A 21,148-nucleotide genomic window follows, 5' to 3' on the forward strand; every position below is an offset into this window, starting at 1 on the left:
AGCGGCCCGCTTGGAGGCAGGCTGTGCAGCATGGCCTTTCCCAGTTTGAAGAGACACTTTGCCAACAGTCTGAGGCTAAGAGGCAAAGAAGGAAGGCCCATAGCCAGGGAGACAGACCAGGGACAGACTGCACTTGCTCCCGGTGTGGAAGGGATTGTCACTCCCGAATTGGCCTTTTCAGCCACACTAGACGCTGTGCCAGAACCACCTTTCAGAGCGCGATACCATAGTCTTTCGAGACTGAAGGTTCCCAATACATAATAGTTCAAAATATTTTGATTTTGTGTATCCATCCGTACAGGACCTTCAAGGGAACACAATTATTAAAAACAAACTTTAACATTTGGTATGTGATGACTATCTTGCCTTGATGACAACACCATCATGAACATATTCCTTTGCAATGGAATATGTTTACATGATTCTCCTTTGCATATTCTCTTCAGTCACCTGCCACCTTCTCAGGAGTGGACTGTGTCCTCGCCCTATTTCAGTAGCAATAGAAACACCCATGGCCCCATGAGAATGATTATTATTATATCTCATTAATTTTATGCATGGATTTTTGTTTGCTTATCTGCTTCTGTTTTAATATTTGTTGTAAGCTGAACTGGTAGCCCCTACTGTGGTGGAAGTGGGCAATAGAAATCTATTGAATGAACGAATGAATGAATATGTCAGCTATGTTCTTTCATTACACACCATACAAAAGCAGTTACTACTGGAGGTAAATCAATAGAGATGTCTAGTACAGATGTCAACCACTGGTCCTTTTCAGACAGTACTGAGCGTATGTACTTCCCACCACTGTTACTTAAGGTACTTTTAACAAGAGATGTGGAGAACATAACTTGCAACCTTATACTGTGTCTATCCAAAGCAACCTTTTGCACTGAGCTAGACAAAGAAATGAGAATTTGCTCATTTGGAGATGCTGATGTTTCTTCTTTGCTTTAGTTGAAAAGCGGTATATAAATACTGTTGTTGTTGTTTGCTCAGAAACATCCTTCATAAGAAGGGCCTGGCTGGATCAGACCAAAAGCCCACCTAGTCCAGATTCTTGTATCCCACAGTGGCCCACCAGATGCCTCAGGGAGTACACAGGAGACCTGTACCCTGATGCCCTCCTTTGCACCTGACATTCGGAGGTAGCCCACTTCTAAAACCAGGTCACACGTACCCATCACGGTTTGTAACCCATGATGGCGTTTTCCTCAAGAAATCTGTCCAAATCCCCTTTTGAAGGCACCCAAGCCAGATGCCATCACCACATCCTGTGGCAAGGAGTTCCACAGACAAATCACAAGCTGGGTAAAGCACAACTGGTTCTGTGTTGCTTGCTATTTAAGCCGCGGGCCTTTACACCGTTGGTTTCCCTGAAGATTGCAGGTGACACTTTTTGTAAGTTTATCATGTTACATTTTTATTGTGTGGTGAGTGGAATTATGTTCTTTCCCTCACAATCTGCGCATGATTCTTTTTGCACAAGGCTCTGACCGTGATCCACAGCATGGGGTGATATTTTGGGGTTTAATGTACAGTAGGGTTTTTTTAATTGGAATTTTTTGAAAATAAGTTTCATACAGTAATGCTGGATAGGGTGTGGTCAAAGGGCAGTAGCAGTGGCATTTCTTCTGGGATACTGCGACATGAGCAGGCAGGTGTGGTGGGTGGGGAGGCTGGTGAGGCAGAGCCTCCCCACAGGAGTCCTTTGAAGAGCGCTGCCGCCGTGTGAGGTGTGCAAGCACACACAACCCATGCGCTGTGTGCATGGGTTGTGTGTGCTTGCACACCTCACACAGTGGCGGCGCTCTTCGAGGGACTCCCGTGGGGAGACTCTGCCTCACCTGCCTCGCCACCCACACCTGCCTGCCACGGTGACAGGACTTTGGTTTGCACATGCTCTTCTCTCAGACCAAAAGCTCTGCGCCAACGTTCCATATACTCAATAGGCCGGGCAAAGAGCGTTTAAAAATCGAACGCCCGCCAACGGTCCAGCCCGGAAAACCGTTACAGACAGAACGCTCCGCTCTGGCTTTCCTCAGCCAGAGAACTGCGCGCGCCCGTCCCCGCTCGCGCGCTTCTTGACAGCGGGAACCGACTTGCGAGCGGGGGAAGGGAGAGGCGCCGAAATGGAGGGAGCGTGGGAGGCAGTCGGGCTGGACTCCAACTCCCACAATGCTGCGCGGGCAGGCACGGCGGCCTGCTCAGTGCCAGAGGAGCTGATTGGTGACGGGCCCGCGGCTGCGGCAGGCCTATCGGCTCTCTTCTCATTGTGCGGTGGCAGCAACCGACGTACACACACAGGCTGAGCCGGGGTCGGTGAGGGTTTGGCAGCGTCTCCGAGGTGTGCCCTGTGCTGCTGCTCGCTCCTGGTTGGGTCCACAAAGCCAAGGCCGGGCCATGAACCTGGGGTAAGGAGGGGGGGGCTCGCTGGGGGAGGCAGCAGCGCGTGTCTCCTGCATGTGGGTCTCCCATTGTTGTGGCCGGGAGTGTTCGTGGAGCCGGCACTCCCCGGCCTGAGCGGAGTCGTGCAGTGCAGGTGAAGGTGTTGCTCTCCTGCCCCTTTCTGCCCACTGTGCGTGGCTTGCCAGGAACGTGAAAGGCTTTGCAGACCAGGCATGTCAGCATCTGTGCGCCTGAGGCCACAGGGTCCTTATCTGTGTACCTGAGGCCACAGCTTCATTATCCTTGTACACACGCCTACCTCTGTGTACCTGAGACCGCACACTTACTATCCTTATCTGTGTACCTGAGGCATCTGTGTGCCTAAGAGCACTCATTTATCGTATGCTTTGTTTTAGTTGTAATTTTTATCTAGATTCAGTGTTTCTCAAATAATGGGTCAGGACACACTGGTGGGCTGCAACCTGATTTTTGGTGAGTTGCCAAACTGTGATGGAAAGATCAGATAACTAATTGCCTCAAGCCCTGAGGCTATTCAAAAATCAGCCTGATATCATAGCCTGATAAGGTTAATTACCCTGCAAACAGCTCAGCTCCTGCAGTTCGCAAGAATGTGTAAACATAGGGAGATAAATGTTTGAGGGCTTTTTCCTGGTTATTATTACTCATAAAATCAATATTATTTCTTTCTAGATCTCCTTTTATTAAAGTCAGGTAAACCTAGGTGACTTTAGGGAATAATAAAATAAAACCTAGGGAATAATAAAAGTTTCTTCAAATATGTTAGAAGCAGGAAACCTGCCAGAGAAGTGGATGGCTCCCTCGATGGTGAGGGAGGGAAAGGGGAGATAAAAGGAGACTTAGAGATGGCAGAGAAATTAAATGAGTTGTTTGCATCTGTCTTCATGGCAGAAGACCTCAGGCAGATACCGCTGCCTGAACGGCCCGTCCTGAGCAAGGAATTAAGTCGAATAGAGGTTAAAAGAGAAGATATTTCAGACCTCATTGATAAATAAATGATCAGTAAGTCACTGGGCCCTGATAGCATCCACCCAAGAGTTATTAAGGAACTGAAGAATGAAGTTGCTGATCTCTTGACTAAAATATGCAACTTGTTCCTCAAAACGGCCACAGTGCCAGAGGATTGGAGGATAGCAAATGTCACACTGATCTTTAAAAAAGGAAGGAGAAGGGACCCAGGAAACTATAGGCTGGTCAGCCTAACATCTGTTTCAGGTAAGATGGTGGAATGCCTCATCAAAGATAAAATCTCAAAACACATAGATGAACAGGCCTTGCTGAGGGAGAATCAGCATGGCTTCTGTAAGGGTATGTCTTGCTTCACGAACCTTTTAGAATTCTTTGTAAAGGTCAACAGGCATGTGGATGTGGGAGAATCAGTGGACATTATATCTGGACTTTCAGAAGGCGTTTGACACGGTCCCTCACCAAAGGCTGCTGAGAAAAATGCACAGTCAGGGAATTAGAGGGCAGGTCCTCTCTTGGATTAGGAATTGGTTGAGGTCCAGGAAGCTGAGAGTGGGTATCAATGAACAGTTTTCACAGTGGAGAGAGGTGGAAAGTGGAGTGCCCCAAGGATCTGTCCTGGGACCTGTACATTTTTAAACCTGTTCATAAATGACCTGGAGTCAGGGCTAAGCAACGAGACGGCCAAGTTTGCAGATGACACCAACTTTTCCAAGTAGTGAAGACCAGAAGAGATTGTGAAGAGCTCCAGAAGGACCTCTCCAAACTGGGAGACTGGGCAGCTAAATGGCAGATATGTTTCAATGTAAGTAAGTGTAAAGTCATGCACATTGGGACAAAAAATCAAAACTTTACATATAGGCTAATGGGTTCTGAGCTGTCTGTGACAGATCAGGAGAGAGATCTTGGGGTGGTGGTGAACAGCTCGATGAAAGTGTTGACCCAATGTGCGGCAGCAGTGAAGAAGGCCAATTCCATGCTTGGGATCATTAGGAAAGACATTGAGAATAAGACAGCTAATATTGTAATGTGGTACAAGTCAATGGTAAGGCCACACCTGGAGTATTGTGTCCAGTTCTGGTTGCCACATCTCAGAAAGGATATAGTGGAGATGGAAAAGATGCAAAAGAGAGCAACCAAAATGATTACTGGGCTGGGGCACTTTCCCTATGAGGAAAGGCTACAACGTTTGGGCCTCTTCAGTCTAGAAAAGAGGCGCCTGAATGGGAACATGATTGAGACATACAAAATCATGCAGGGATGGACAGAGTCTTTTCCCTCTCACATAACACCAGAACCAGGGGACATCCATGAAAGTTGAGTGTTGGGAGAGTTAGGACACAGAAGAAAATATTTCTTTACCCAGCGTGTAATTAGTTTGTGGAACTCCTTGCCACAGGATGTAGTGATGCCATCTTGCCTGGATACCTTTAAGAGGGGATTGGACAAATTTCTGGAGGAGAAGTTCATTACAGCTTACAAGTTATGGTAGGTATGTGTAAGCTCTTGGTTTTAGAGGCAAGCTGCCTCTGATTGCTGGGTGCAGGGGAGAGCACCAGGACATGAGTTGTGTCTGTTGTCTTGTGTGCTCCCTGGGGCATTTTCTGGGCCTCTGTGAGATATAGGAAGCTGGACTAGATGGGCCCTTGGCCTGATCCAGCGGGGCTCTTCTTATGTTCTTATTTAGGTGGGTCCTGATAGTCATTTAAAAAAATGGGTCCCAGTGCTAAAAAGTTTGGGATCCACTGATCTAGGAAGATCCTTACCCCTGTTCATTTTGCAATCTTGACCCTATGGCGTTGCTAAGCAGACCTACCCAGATGTTGATTTCTCAAATTACTCATTTGTTGATGTAAAAAAAAAAAAAATCAGCAAACTGGCTTCTAGACTAATGCTAGTCCTAAATACGTTTCCTGTAATCCAGTACTGAGTTAAATATACTGAACCCTTTTGAAGTACTGTGCTTTGCAACAGCTGGGGGATAATCAGCAATTAAGAGTTAAAAGCATTTGTTTCCATGTGGTGATGAGTTTTATTTGTTGATTTTTATACATCAGACTGCTGTTCAAGGCACAAAAGCAGCTGTGACAATTTTTTCTAGTTAGCGACACTAATTATATTGAAGCAAGTCTTCAAAACCTCATTTGAATAAAATGGGGTTTATGGTCAGCCTGCCTATGATGCTTCAGCCTTTCTGCTTAGCCCCAGCTTACTAATTATTTTGGTTGGTCTCTTCTGCACCTTTTCCAGTTCCACTAAATCCTTTTTCAGATGTGGGAACCAGAATTGGACATAAAACCAGAACTGGACATAAATACTGTTGATAATAATAATAATAATAATAATAATAATAATAATAATAACAACAACACGCCAAGTGTGGTCATAAGAACATAAGAAGAGCCCTGCTGGATCAGGCCAAGGGCCCATCTAGTCCAGCTTCCTGTATCTCACAGTGGACCACCAAATGGCCAAGGGAGCACCCAAGACAACAAACCTGCGTCCTGGTGCACTCCCCTGCATCTGGTAATCAGAGGCAGCTTGCCTCTAAAACCAAGAGCTTACACATACCTGTCTTATCATTGATTTGTACTATGACATAATATTGGCTGTTCTATTCTCAATCCCTGTTTTAATGATCACAAGCATGGAATTAGCTTTCTTCTACTACAGGTACAGCCTATTTATCCGCATTAGTTCCGTTCTGTGACTCAGCGCGATTAACAAAAACGCATTGTGCTAAATGCCTTAGAGTTAAGCAAATTTGCTGCAGCCCAACACTTCCAGATGGAAGGAAACTAAGGCAGCTGTTCTCAATCCCCTCCCCCCTCCTTCACCTTTCACAGGTGGGATCCTGAGCTTGCTTGGGGAGCCTCTGTGTCCCAGGCAGCCTCCGGACAGCACTGCAGGTTCTCCTCTTCCTCGTGCAGCCCTTCCTGGCCGCTGTCATCATAGAAGCTCCTCTGTCCCGCAGCATTTTGGGACTTGTAGTCCTGCTCTCTGCTCACCCATCTCTCCAAGGCTTGCTGGAACAGGAGAGCTTGCATCATTGGGGGGGGGGGAAATTTGGCAAACACTCCCTGGGTTTTTTAAAGCAATCCCCTCTCCTCCCCCTCCTGAGCCCTCCCCATTGCCAGCTGTCCTGCTTCTTTCATAGGTGGGATGTTGAGCTTTTAAGAATCCTATGCGTTACTACTCAGAAGTAAGCCCTATTCTAGTCAGTGGGGCTTACTCCCAGGAAAGTGTAGAGAGGATTGTAGCCTAAATCTCATTCTTTGCTTGCTGGGAAGGCTTCCTTGCTGGGCTGTTTTCTTTGGGGGGGGGGGGGGAATTTGGCAAACACTCCCTGGGTTTTTTTAAAGCAATCCCCTCTGTTGCTACCACACCTGCCCCTGTGTGAGTGAGTGAGCTCCGCCTTGCTGTACATGTTCTGGCTACAGAGGTTTTTGGTCCCCCTTTCCCCTCTTTAGCCTCGGCTGGCTCAGGAGCTCCAGGAATGTGACTGTTCTTTGGCAAGGGGAACCTCTTCCAGGGCTCCAGGGCTATTTCCCTGCCTGGGCGAGGCAGAGCCTTTTTGCAGTGTTTTGGGCTGCCTGGAAACGCCAGCGCAGGGCAAAGGAGGCAAAGGTGCATGTGACTTTCAGTACCCCCACCCCAGTCACCCCAGTTGAGAAAAATCTGCAGATAAAAAATCTGTGGATAAATACACTGCACCTGTATTGCACACTGGGTTGATACTTTCATTGAGCTGTCCACCACCACCACAAAATCTTTCTCCTGATCTGTCACAGACAGCTGAGAACCCATCAGAGTATATGTAAACTTTTGATTTCTTGTCCCAATGTATGTTGCTTTATACTTATATATGGTGAAGTGAATCTGCCATTTTTGCCACCCATTCCCTCAGTTTGGATTGATCCTTCTGGAGCTTTTCACAATCAATTCAAGTGTTCACCACCCAGATAAGTTTAATGTCTTCTGCAAACTTGGCCACCTCACTGCTTATCCCACCTCCAGGTCATTTATGAAGAAATTGAAATTGAGGACAAATTGAGGTCCCTGACCTTGGGGTCCCAAGCCAGGCAGAGTCCAGGGAGGGGAGAAGGACAATCTTTTAGTCAAAAGTTATCAGGCGGCCAAAGGGGAGGTGGGGAAGGTTAGGTGGCAAGGCAAGTTGGGAAGAGCTTGCTCATGCTTTTTCTCAAATTAAGACATTGGGCAACATTTCTACTGAAACTTTACACGAAAGTTAAAACCACGTGGGAACTTCACCTATAACAGACAAGGCACCCCAGGCTCTGCACTATTAAGAAGATTAAGAATTTCCCCCCTGGGCTGCTGCAGCAACTTTTGATGTGGAATATAAACAATGCTGTTCCTTTAATGATGATGCACCCAACAGCCCTTAAATATACAAACACAAATATACAAACAAACATATACAAATATACAAACACGCCATAACCTCATGTTGGTTTCAGGTTCCAATCCCTTCCTCTAAGCACTTCCTGTAAGTGTGTGCACAGTGAGTCACAGGAATGCTACAGTGAGACACAGATTATTTGTATGATGGGGAGGGGTGGAATTTACAAACCGGAAAATTGAAACTGCAGATACTGGATCCATGGATAAAGGAGCACATCCATACATTGAACATAGATAAAACTATAATATACACAAATATACCGTATTAAAAGCCAAGCAGCAGCAGCAGCAATAAAAACTATCAGTTAAAACATTAAATAATTAATAAAAATCAGCAAGCACCAACCTGCAACCAGCAAGCATATTCTTTAAAACCCTACTGGGTTCCAGAAGCTTCTTGAAATAGAAGGTCTTCAGGCCTTGCTGGAAGGATTCTAACAAAGGAGTAGTTATCAACTCAAAGATGAGGGAGTTCTGTAGAATAGGCATCACTACAGAGGTGGCCCTATTTCTGGCCATCAACCTAACCTCTCAGTGATGGCTCATCTGAAAGGTTTCTCTCAGATGATTGAAGAGAGTGGGTTGGATTATATGGAAGGATGCAGTCTCTCAAATATGCTGGTCCCAAGCCCTAAAGGGCTTTAAAGGTCAAATCCAGCACCGTGAATTGGGCCCAGAACCAAACTGGCATCCAGTGAAACGGCAGAAGCAGTGGTCTGACAGTTAAACCTCCAAACTGCAGCAACCACATGGGCTGCCACATTTTACACTTGCCCCAACTTCTAAACTGTCTTCAAGGGCAGACCCATGTAGAGAGTGTTTCAGTAGTCTAACTTTGACATAACCATGGCATGGACCACCATGACCAGATCCAATTGAGGAAGGCATGGTTGCAGCTGGTCACCAACCAAAACTGAGCAAAAGGACCCCTGGCCACAGCTGACACCTAGGCATCCAGGAGCAGCCATGGATCTAGGAGAACCCCCAATCTGTTTAGTCATGTTTACTGATGTGAAAAAAATCTTTGTTTAGAAGAGGGCTTTATTGGTTCATTATACTGTTTAAAAATGTTGCTGCATATTTTGTCTAAGACTAATTATGAAAATATTTCATCTTCTCTTATTTGATAGGGATGGTTTAAAGCTTGAAACTGAAATGCTGGATGGAAAACCTAGGCTGATACTGGCTTCTTGTGGTATGACAACTTCTATGTATAATAATTAAAATTAAGTACTACCATCATCTTCATTTACCCAAATGATGACAGCATACCTTTAATTACATTAGTGAAAGATGTTCTGTTTTATTTGGGTTTCTGTTGGCTTAGTTACACAGGTTTAGGATTATGCTTAAGACATTGGCCACAATTGTTGGTTCTTGGTTACAGTTAGCCTGTGTTGGATTGGAGCCACTATGTGCAAATTATAAGGACTTTTGAAAATCATGATTTAATATTGCACACTGTGTTGGGGCTGTGTAGGAATTCTCCAGTGGCACTAACACTGATGGCCTGTCACACCTATTTAAGAGTAAACTCTGCTGAATACATTAAGACGTTTTGTATTGGTCAGGCATGTAATTGTATTTATTTGCTAGAGATGTATTTATATATTAAGAACATAAGAGCAACCCCACTGAATCAAGCCATAGGCCCTTCTAGTCCAGCTTCCTGTATCTCACAGCAGCCCACCAAATGCCCCAGGGAGCACACCAGATAACAAAAGACCTGCATCCTGGTGTCCTCCCTTGCACCTGTGCATTGCTTCTATGAAAATTATGGGTGGGGCCCCGTACCTGTGGGGATCTGTTCTGGGCCCCCATGGACATGGAAACTATGAATACGGGGAAGCTCTGTCTCTGTGGCCTCTGAATGCCCCCTGCACCCTTTAACTTAGTTTAGAACCTTACCAGGGCAAAAATGATACAGGTCGCTATATGCGTTCAAGCTTATAGTGATGTGAAGGCAGGCTTCTGGCAGCCTGAATGCTTGAAAAAACTAAATGGATGCTAACAGAAATGCTTACAGTTTTGCAGCCCATTGGTGGGTCATGACTTACAGAAACACTGCCATAGTTCATGCTATTGCTAGCAGGGTTTTAAGAACATAAGAACAGCCCCACTGGATCAGGCCATAGGCCCATCTAGTCCAGCTTCCTGTATCTCACAGCAGCCCCACCAAATGCCCCATGGAGCACACCTGATAACAAGAGACCTGCATCCTGGTGCCCTCCCTTGCATCTGACATAACCCATTTCTAAAATCAGGAGGTTGCGCATACACATCATGGCTTGTAACCCGTAATGGATTTTTCCTCCAGAAACTTGTTCAATCCCCTTTTAAAGGCATCCAGGCCAGATGCAGTCACTACATCCTGTAGCAAGGAGTTCCACAGACCAACCACACGCTGAGTAAAGAAATATTTTCTTTTGTCTGTCCTAACTCTCCCAACACTCAATTTTAGTGGATGTCCCCTGGTTCTGGTGTTATGTGAGAGTGTAAAGAGCATCTCTCTATCCACTCTGTCCATCCCCTGCATAATTTTGTATGTCTCAATCATGTCCCCCCTCAGGCGTCTCTTTTCTAGGCTGAAGAGGCCCAAACGCCATAGCCTTTCCTCATAAGGAAGGTGCCCCAGCCCAGTAATAATCTTAGTCGCTCTCTTTTGCACTTTTTCCATTTCCACTATATCCTTTTTGAGATGCGGCGACCAGAACTGTACACATTTGATATGAGTTGTATATATGCAACACATACCTGTTGCATGTATGTAATGTTGTGTATTGTATATGCAACATTGAGCAGAAATGGCTTAGACACTAGAACTTTCCCTCTGGGTGCTACATTGTTGAGGACTGCACAAAAAGGCCCCAATCATTGTTGCTACAATGTTTAGAGTGAGAGGGGGAGGCAAGCAAGCAGATGGCTTCTCTTTTTCTCTGGGCAAACCTTTGAAGTCCAATCCTTCCATCATGCCACTCACAGATAATGTGTGCCCCATCTGTCACCTCTGCCTCTTGTTCACTCTTTCTCTCCCTTGCCAGTGCAATGAGGAACTTTGGGGCTGAGGAGGAGAAAGGGAGACCTCATAAGGCACCTCATAAGGAAGGTGCCCCAGCCCAGTAATCATCTTAGTCGCTCTCTTTTGCACCTTTTCCATTTCCACTATGTCCTTTTTGAGATATGGCAACCAGAACTGAACACAATACTCTAGGTGTGGCCTTACCATCGATTTGTACAACGGCATTATAATATTAGCCGTTTTGTTCTCAATACCTTTTCTAATGATCCCAAGCATAGAATTGGCCTTCTTTACTGCGGCCGCACATTGGGTCAACACTTTCATCGACTTGTCCACCACCACCCCAAGATCTCTCTCCTAATCTGTCACAGACAGCTCAGAACCCATTAGCCTATATATGAAGTTTTGATTTTTTTGCCCCAATGTGCATGACTTTACACTTATCGACATTGAAGCGCATTTGCCATTTTGCTGCCCATTCTGCCAGTCTGGAGAGATCCTTCTGGAGCGCCTCACAATCACTTCTGGTCTTCACCACTCGGAAAAGTTTGGTGTCGTCTGCAAACTTAGCCACCTCACTGCTCAACCCTGTCTCCAGGTCATTTATGGTTGAAGAGCACCGGTCCCAGGATAGATCCTTGGGGCACACTGCTTTTCACCTCTCCATTGTGAAAATTGCCCATTGACACCCACTCTGTGTTTGCTGGTCTTCAACCAGGTCTCAATCCAGGAGACGACCTGCCCTCTAATTCCCTGACTGTGGAGTTTTTCAGTAGTCTTTGGTGAGGGACCGTGTCGAACGCCTTCTGGTATATAATGTCCACGGGTTCTCCCGCATCTACGTGCCTGTTGACCTTTTCGAAGAATTCTAAAAGGTTTGTGAGGCAAGACTTATCCTTACAGGAGCCATGCTGATTCTCCCTCAGCAAGGCCTGTTCGTCTGTGTGTTTTGAGATTCTATCTTTGATGAGGCATTCCACCATCTTACCCAGTATAGATGTTAGGCTGACCGGCCTATAGTTTCCCGGGTCCCCCCTCTTTTCCTTTTTAAAGATCAGCGTGACATTTGCCATCCTGCAGTCCTTTGGCACTGTAGCCGTTTTGAGGAACAAGTTGCATATTTTAGTCAAGAGATCAGCAACTTCATTCTTCAATTCCTTAATAACTCTTGGGTGGATGCCATCAGGGCCCAGTGACTTACTGATCTTTAATTTATCAATTAGGTCTGAAACTTCTTCTCTTTTAACCTCTATCTGACTTAATTTCTTGGTCAGGAGGGGCCGTTTGGGCAATGGTATCTGCCCGAGGTCTTCTGCCATGAAGACAGATGCAAAGAACTCATTCAATTTCTCTGCCATCTCTAAGTCTCTTTTTATTTCCCCTTTCCCTCCATTTTATTCCCAGGCAAGTGTGCATAGGATTGCACCCTTACTCCCTTAATATCAGTGAGCATGACTAGAATGAGACTGTAAGGATTATTTGGCTTAAGGTGTAAGTCTAACACTCAGCACCTCTGAGATTGCAAAAGTTCTTTGTATATGTGATTTAGAAGGCTGATAACTTGTACTCAGTTTATTCTAAAGAGGTGGAATGAGGCGAGAGCTGTTATAGTAGAAAGCCTTGTTGGATGGAGTCAATGTGTATGTTGTTTGATTTTTTCTGTAAATCGCTTTGTGAACTTTTTGTTGAAAAGCGGTATTTAAATACTGTTAATAATAATAATATGTTCGACAGTTACATACAGTACATCTTTAGGAGGCTGAACATTGCTCAGGGTTTTGTCTTGCAGCCATTGATATAAAATACATTTGACAACATTTTCATTGGCCTAAGCTGAATTTTCTAGTTGTTGTTCTACTAGTTCTCATTTGTGTTTGTTTTTGTTCTAGTGGGAAAATCCAAACCTAGTGTTAAGGTAAGTCCTGCTGCATAAATTGACAGCCATATTTAAGTTCTTCTCACAATGCTGTGTTTACAAAAGATATTTGTGCCTAGTATGGGAAAATTTTCCTTTGCTCTTTAACTCCCTGTGTCCCAACCATGACTATTGGGATTTTTGTTTTTTTCTTTGAACACCAGATCCTTTGAAAGGCTCTTCAGTGTCAAAACTGTTTCGCCATATGGTGTGATGGGGAGCTGCTATCTGAAAACTTGTAGGTTCTTTGGGTTGGGCGCTTGTCAAGCAGTCTTTAATAGTTCACAAACCAAGTAAGAATGGTTTATTCTTGGAATGGTTCCAAGTAAGAACCAAGTAATATCCAGACAAGATTAACAAACTTCCACTTTAATCTGGCCATCCTCCACCAGTACAAACACAATTAAAATAGATATTAATCTTAAATATTAATTTTGCAAAAGTTATCAGTCTTTCTTAGCTAGGGAAACTAAAAAGCCATTTCAGTAACATAGCCAGCAATGGAAAGCATTGTCATTTTTTGGAGACTACCATAATAGGAAAATTGTTACTGTTTTAACAGATATTCAATAAAAACAGACCCTTAAAACATACATTGAAAACAAGACAGAATGGACATGTTCTGAAATCAGTGCAAACTACCTGTGAGAAGAATGATTGTGTAACAAAACACAAAACTGGAACCAGACTTTCAGAGACAAAAATTGGGAAAAACCATGAGACTTCTGAATTCACTAAGGATTCTTCAAAAGAATTTTGCAATAAGGATAATGCTTTTATCACCTATAAAGACAGTGCAAAATCTGATAATACTGGAATTTCAGTTAAGAAACCTTTGGTGTCCAACAAGAAGTTTAAAAAGCATCCTGAGGATCTAAGGGACAACTTGGTGTGTTTAACACAAGAGCAGCTTGAACAGATTTTGATGGCTGTAAAAGAAGGAACCAAAGCAGCTTCCCAGCTTCCAGATGAAAAGAATAAAGAAACAAGTAAGATATTTATCATTTTCCAAAACTAAATTGTTTTCTAGCAGCTAGTTTTCTTGGCAGTATACTTCAAAGAAGTATGATACTCAAAACTAGTAAGATACTTACATTAAAATTAAATGTTCAGATAGGCCACTTTTGGATGAAAATGTATGTCTAGAAACTTGAACTAAACTTTCAGTTATAACCCATGGTTGGCACAAACTATACATAGCCATGCTTTCTGAATTAGGTCTGTGAATCAGGTATAGGGATTTATTTCAGCATGTGCATTAATCAGAATGTATAGTTTGGCCCTTATATAAATTGCAGGTTCCTGACATTAACTAATTTATAGTGTTTTCTACCTTACTGGATTCATTCACACATGGCTCTCTATGAATGTGTTTTAGGTAAGAATTTAATCTTACAATGCAGATATAAACATAGTTACAAATAGTTCTGTTTCAAATAGGTGGGTCTTAGCAACCCTGTAAGCATATTTTTAACTGTAGTCTTAGCATTATTTCACTCAGGCAGAGTTTGGTACATCTGTCTTGAAAAAAGTAACATGAAAAAGGCAAAAGTGATATCTACTTTTAAATCAAAGCTGGTTCTTAACTTTGCAATTTAAATGGTAGTTTACAGTGGGCCCTCCTTATCTGTGGGCTCTGCATCCTTGGATTTGAATATCCATGGATGCTGAGCCTGTGGCTTGAGAGCCTCAGAACACTTCCTAGGCACAATCTGGAAGTACCTTCCAGGAGAGGTTCTGAGAAGGCCTCCCTTCTCTTTCCTTTCACTTAGAAGGCCTCCTGGATGTGACCAGAAGTCACCAGCATGAACCAGAAGTGCCTTTCAGTAGCATCTAGGAGACCAGTAGACCTCACACAATTTCCGGAGGGCCAGGCACGCCCCCCCATAAGTAAATGTGGTGCCATACTGCCACCCCCCATGGATTTCCTTATCTGTGAAATTCCATATCCACGAGTGGTGGTGGTCCTGGAATGGATCCCCCATGAATACTGAGCACCCACTGTCTAATCATCAAATGACCAGGTTTTCCTGCAATATATAGAAGCAGCAATTGGAAAAGACTGAGCTTCTGTTTGTATGTTTAAGAAACGTGTGTGCATTTACAACTCTTCATAATGTGTACATGCTTTACTATTTAGAGTTAGGCTGTGTTCAGAAAGTGTGAGCTAGTCTACACATACAAGTTTGTAGAATATTCCAAAAACAGATCAAAATACCCATATTTAATCCACAAGTAGATATGATTAAAACTCCTTCTGGTATCACAATTTTCATCAAATGGGAGTTATGGGAATATCCCTATAGCATAAATATAACATTGGATGTGGCCCTTGATGTTTCCTGCTGTCTTAAAGGATTTCACATGGTAAGGAAAAAAATCTTATTGCAATATTCCTTTTTAAGAGCACTTTTTACTTTTTGTACCAAACTGTGCAGATACTAGCTCTCTTGCTGATCAGGCTCCAGAAGAAGAGAACATAATGGGACTGCTCCAAAAGGCTGGTGAAGCTCCATCCATTCCTAGTGAAAATAGTATCATTTTAAACAGAAAGCAAGGATCACCCAAGCACGTTGAACAGAAACTTATCATGTACGTAGATCTTTTCAAATAAACTTGAATTTATGATGGTGCACGTTTTTGAAACAGAATGTTAACCTAAGTTACAGAATGAATAGAGGGTAGGCCGTTGCACAGTGTATTGTCTTCTTGTATATGTTCTTACAAAAACCAGCAGGCACATTTTAATGAAAACACATACTCTAAGAACATAAGCACCCTGCTGGAGCAAATGTAAGGCATGTCAAGCATCCTGTTTCTCGCAGAGGTCAAACAGATGCCAATGGAAGGTCACAAGCAGGAGATAAAGGCATACCTTTCTCCTGCCATTGCACTCCTTAGTAACTTGCCATTGCACTGGTTTCAGAGAGATACTGGCACAGAATACGGAGGTAGCCATGTGCTGTATATTCTTAAATACACAGTGATTCATATCCTCAGACGGCATTACAAACAGTCACCAAGGATATTATGTGAATGAACTCCTTTGATCACTCCTTTGATTTTACAATTCCTTTTTCAATCAAAGGTGTTGTCTGTTTTTTTAGAAGGGAGCTGTTAGAGAAAGCCCATAGAACATAAGGAGGAACAACCAAGGAGACATGTATCCTCCCCCTTTATAAAGTGGAAAGAGAGCTTGGGTCTCTGATTCTTTAAGCAACCCAGCAAGGAGAACTCTTGGGCAGGGTGAGCTGAAGGCAGATAAAGATCTACTGATAGATTTTTGGGTGACATCCAGTAGATCAATTACAGTTCTAATTTTTTAACAATTAAAAAAAGATTGTCTGTACACACTTATGTGTTTGATCAAGCTTGTATCTCTGAGCCTCAGTTTTCCCCAGCTGTAAAATGGGACTTTATACTGAAGAGTGCTAGCTGACTCCACTTGCTCTTCCTTAAAATTGTAAATAAATGTCCTTGGGCCACCTTCCTTTGGGTGATAAAGGCAAGGTAAAAAATGTTGCATCTGTCTCTGGAAAGTGAACCTCAGGGTTCTACAAAAAACAAAGTTGATCCTGTAATCCTGAAGTCTGCTGACCCTAGCTATAGGGTATACAGTAGTATGTATGTACCCTTGGTCTCCTTTCAGCCCTGATAAATCATTGTCAGTGAGTTATATACTAACTTTGATTTGTGTGTACAGAAGATGTTTCCATACATGCAAGGTTGGGCAGTTTTCACTATTACCCCTCTCACTTTGCAAGTCCTACTGTCACATTCCATATTGCTCCAGATGTCTCTCTGACCTTGAAGAGTAGATGAGGGGTAGGGCTATGATACAGCCTAATATGGGTTGATTACTCCTTAGCTGTTGTTTGACGACAAACAGTTGAGCTTAAAAAACCTTTTATTCTTTGTCAGCAGGAATTCATGGAAACCAGGTGACATATTTAGTACTCTGGGTGAACGAGAAAGGGATAAAACCTTATTGGATGCTATGAAGTCCCAATGGAGAAAAGAACTAGGTACAGTGTAATCACACATATTCTAATCTACACTATTGGTAGAGGTGTTTAAAAATTGTGGTTTTTTTGCAGATTTCATTGTTTGAAAAAAGTGAAAGGCAGAAACTGGTGTTAAGTGTTAAGTTCTCGTTCTAAGTTCTCATTTTTATTTTTAACACTTGAAAAGTGTACTAGATAGGTGATACAGTGTCAGCAGATACAGCCGCAGTATTACTTTTGACTGGAAAAGTAATCTTAGACACCAAAATGCAGACACCAAAATTTTCTGGAAAATACTTAGACACCAAAATGCAGTGCTGGGGTGTTTTGCGTCATTATCAACAAAAACAAATACCTCTAACTATTGGTTATTAAATAGGCACATAGTTTTACAAAAAAATTGTTACTGTAGTTAACTGTGGTGAAATGTGATCAATATGTTATGAAGCTTAACTTTATAGGGTCGTTATATTTTCAGCTCTTAAAACAAATGTCAGTATTTAAATGTCAAATGCTCTGTGGCTTCTTTTTTCACTTACTTATGTTAATCAAATTGGTGCCTAAAATATCTGCAATGTTAGCAAGCGTCCATAAATGGCATTCATAACGAACTGAACCACAGTGCCATGTTTGTCAAAGATTTGTGGTAAACACCTGTTTCCAGCTTCCAGTTCTTTGTCTGCAAATTGGGAATAACAATTACCACCTCAGTGAGATTATTCGGAGAACGAACAAGAAAAACAGAACATTTTAACATTTTTTAGGTTGCAAGTTGCACTGATTACTTTAAGATATGGGTGCATTAAATCACAGCCTACGAGTCTATAGAAAACATTGTCTGTTGAGATTTAGAAAATATGACATCTGTTTTTTAATTCTTTCTGGTGTCTATGCAGTTAAACACAGTGTATTCTACCCTCCTGTTCTCAAGTGGGCACATGCACACTGTGTTCTCAAACACAGGGATAATGTTGAATCCTTCATGCTCAGTTCCTTTACCTCAGCAGCATCATTAGGACAACTTCCTTTTTATTTTCTATTTCTTCACTTGTCAGAAAGAAGGAGAAAGAACAATTTCTTTTCTGGAAAAGGAAAAAGATTTAGTCTGTTAGCTCTTGAAAAAGTCTCTCTGCTGTGAGGCTAAACTCCCCATCACTGCTGGCCACAGCTCCTACTTTTTCTGCCCAGGAGACAGACATATTGTATGTCTGCTGCAAGAAGTTATCTAAATGAATGAGAGAACAGAATTTTTCAGACCAGTGCTATAGCAGTCAGCTCTTACCTCCCCAGTGGTGATGGGGGGAATGTGATCACCTCCAATTTATTTGCCACAGGAAATGGCTTCCTTGAAACAGGCTGCTAAGATGGTGCACAAATCCTCTACAGAGAGCTGTCAAAAGTGAAGCAACAGCCACAGTTGGCTTGGCAATTAACACTGAGTCTTATGCCAACATCACTGGCAATCTCTGTGACCAGTTGTTACTTTGACATTGATTGCATCAAACTTGACTGTATTAGTCTCTTCAGCTTCGACTCTAAAGTCAGTCTTCCCTACTCCCAACATCTTGTCTCGTCTGCTCTCTCCCATCTTCCAGTTCATCAGAAGAGAATCTGAGTTGAAGACAATCACATCTCATGCTTTCAGGGCCTTCACTTTACCACCCAATGAGAAGTTGGCATCTCCAAAAGAGGACATACAATGAAAATATCATTAGAATGGCATTAACTCCAGGGATCACCCAGTCTACATTTTCAGCCCAACTAGTGCTTATACTGTTGCCTCAATTATACTTTCAATTCTGCTTGAAGGAGCTTCTCCTTGGGAGAAGCCATCATTTGGACTCTCCATCTCATGGAAGCTGGAACAGATGTATAATGTCCAGGTAGATGGTTGCCCTTTTTTTCTTTCAAACATCTGAAGCCAAACTGCCTTATAGTAAAATATGCTTCTGCCAGCAAAAGAAAACACACTCCTATGGATTCTGACTGGAGAAAGCTGGATGCTGTGTCAGAAAAACTTTACATTATCACTGCCATGAATGTTAAAATCGCCAACTTCCTCTCTTGCATGGCAAACTATCAGTACTGTCTCTGGGAGAAGTTGCCTTTTATTACGAAGCAAATTATTAGAGGCTGAGTGCAGGCCTGCCCGCATTATCTGTGGGTTTGGAGCCCACTGATCCAAAACCTTATTTTTTCAGCAAAACCGGAAGTCTTCCAGTAAAACCAGAAGTCGCCTTTTTTTTCATTGTAATAGTCATTCTGCATTGTAATAGTCATTCTGAGGCCTGCAGAGGACCACTCAGAAGACCTGACCTGAGTTCCAACTGGAGGGGGAGTGGGGCCCGAAAACCAAGGGTTTCAATACTTGCAGTTTTCCTTATCTATGGGGGCTCCCTGTGGATAAGCCCCCTGTAAAAACTTTTCAATATGGGGCATCTAAAGTAGCTAAACAACAAATCAACATAGAAAACAATCTTATGGAGTGTTCTTCCAAGACTAGGGTCGCATCCATGGCTCTGAAGATGTTTTTGAGGCTATTCTGTGCTTCTCTTCTACCAGATAAGAAGGCATGCGTGCATGGAAGACCTGCCTTTTGATGGGAAGGGGCTCTTCGGTTCTACCACTAAGGGCCCAATCCTAACCCCTCTTAGCGGTGGCACTCAGCTTCAGCACCAGTGCTGGGTGTTGCAAATGTGCCATAAGGCACATCTGTGGCACCCAGAGAGGAAGGGCCACCAGTGCTGGTGCTCCTCCCCCACCAGCCATGATGAGGCTTCTTGGGGTGGAAGGGAGGCAGGGAATGGGCAGGATGGGGTGGAGGGAGGGGAGGATCAGGCCCCTGGAGAGAGAGTCAGCAGCAGTCTCTGCTGTTGTATCCTAACCTCCTTCCTGGCCCAGACAGCCCCATACAGGCCTCTTTGGGTCTGTCTGCTCAAAAGTGAGAGATTGGGACTGCGGCTGCGTTTCCTGGGGTAAGGGAGCAAATATTCTTTAACCCTGAGGAGACTCCTGATGCTAACCTGGCACCTATTGGATCCAGCGGTAGCCATTCCAGTGCTGCTGGAGCCCTGGGCACCGCCAGGTTTAGGATTGGGCTGTAAGTCTTTGGAATTAGTACAAAGGTGACTGCTGAAACATTTGGAACTTTAGCTTCTTCAAAATCAAGATAAAGCCATCAATCACAATTTTGACAATACAAAACTTACTCAGATTGAGCGTATTATATAACTGCTTATCCATGTTGCAAGAAAGGGATAATTGTCTTCAAAATCTAAACAAGCTTCAAATTTCTCAACACATGTGACTCCAGTAAAACAGAATCTATGACCCCTCTCAACATACCCTCACCTTAATGACCGCAACATCAACCAACCTCATCTTGGATTGTCACCACCACATTGCAAAGATTCTCCTAAATTTGAGAATCATTTAAAATAGTTTGTAGACAGTCTGGAACTCTCGCTCACTATAGTCATGATTGACTATAGAGTTCATTCATAGTGCATAGACTTCATTCATCTTCCACCGTCAAGTCACTGAACCTATTCCAGCTCTAGCAGACAAAGATAGACACTCTTCTCTGGAAAGGTGCCATCAATCCAGTACTCTTCAATGAATATAATCAAGATTTCTATTCTGGGTATGTAACAGTACTGAAGAGAGACAGTGCCCTACATCCCATACTAGAGCTATGGGATGTTAACACCTTGGTCAAGACCAAGAAGTTTCATGTGATCTCTGTTCTCAACATCATGACACTTCTTTATGAAGATTCCTGTTTTGCAACCATTTTTCCACAGGACACCTACTTTCACATTGTGATCTGTGCATAATATTGGAAGTATCTGTGGTTTGCACATGATCAACACTGCTTCCTTTTGGGATCTTGCATCAAATAATATTTCCAAAGTGCATGGCTTTAATTACAGTATACTGGCAGAATTCAAGCAAGAACTCATGAAACATCTAGACTTGTTAGCCTTGCTAACATTTTCCGGACTGTATGTCAACTATGAGAAATCTCATTTGGAGCCCACATAGCTTTTCACTTTCTCAATCGTTGCATCTTATCCAGTGCATTTTGGGCAATGTGGTATTTACCATAGCAGTCATCTTACTGATCTGTCTGCAAAAGAGACATCTAGAGAGATGGTTCCTCTCCATTTTCAGGTCCCAAGTGCATCGCCATCAGAAACTATCATTTTAGCTCCTGTTTCTAGAGTATCTGCAGTAGTATACCCTTCCGAACTTTTTGAAGATGTTCCCTTCCATTTTGAGCTGCTATTGAGAACAGTAATCATTGACTCTTCAAGATGGGTGTGGCAAACCCACTGCAAATCTCTCAAAATCAAGGGATCCTGGACAGCACAGCCAAGAGCCTTGCCATCT

The 21,148-nt window shown here is 43.2% G+C and overlaps 2 protein-coding genes across 7 annotated transcripts in view; one reads left to right on the plus strand and one right to left on the minus strand.

The window, feature by feature from the left end:
• Nucleotides 1-2,284: 2,284 nt before the first annotated feature.
• Nucleotides 2,285-21,148, plus strand: part of CCDC66 (coiled-coil domain containing 66) — a 54,397-nt gene continuing 35,533 nt past the window's right edge. For 2 of the 4 annotated variants that reach the window (XM_066617558.1, XM_066617562.1), the window contains exons 1-6: nucleotides 2,291-2,414; nucleotides 8,949-9,013; nucleotides 12,727-12,752; nucleotides 13,315-13,741; nucleotides 15,191-15,344; nucleotides 16,674-16,777. In XM_066617558.1, coding sequence (XP_066473655.1) covers nucleotides 2,404-2,414; nucleotides 8,949-9,013; nucleotides 12,727-12,752; nucleotides 13,315-13,741; nucleotides 15,191-15,344; nucleotides 16,674-16,777 — 787 coding nt within the window. In that variant the 5' untranslated portion in view covers nucleotides 2,291-2,403. Of the gene's footprint in view, nucleotides 2,415-8,948; nucleotides 9,014-12,726; nucleotides 12,753-13,314; nucleotides 13,742-15,190; nucleotides 15,345-16,673; nucleotides 16,778-21,148 lie in introns of all 4 variants that reach the window. The other 2 variants (XM_066617561.1, XM_066617559.1) reach the window with 2 other exon arrangements.
• Nucleotides 13,890-21,148, minus strand: part of TASOR (transcription activation suppressor) — a 109,696-nt gene continuing 102,437 nt past the window's right edge. The window contains exons 28-29 of one of the 3 annotated variants that reach the window (XR_010793889.1): nucleotides 17,756-17,838; nucleotides 13,890-15,274 (exon numbers count right to left, since the gene is read on the minus strand). The gene's annotated coding sequence lies outside the window, so the exon portion shown is untranslated. Of the gene's footprint in view, nucleotides 15,275-16,869; nucleotides 17,839-21,148 lie in introns of those variants that run through there. The other 2 variants (XR_010793888.1, XR_010793887.1) reach the window with 2 other exon arrangements.

The sequence above is a fragment of the Tiliqua scincoides genome, chromosome 2, assembly GCF_035046505.1.
Source record: "Tiliqua scincoides isolate rTilSci1 chromosome 2, rTilSci1.hap2, whole genome shotgun sequence".
NCBI lineage: Eukaryota > Metazoa > Chordata > Lepidosauria > Squamata > Scincidae > Tiliqua > Tiliqua scincoides.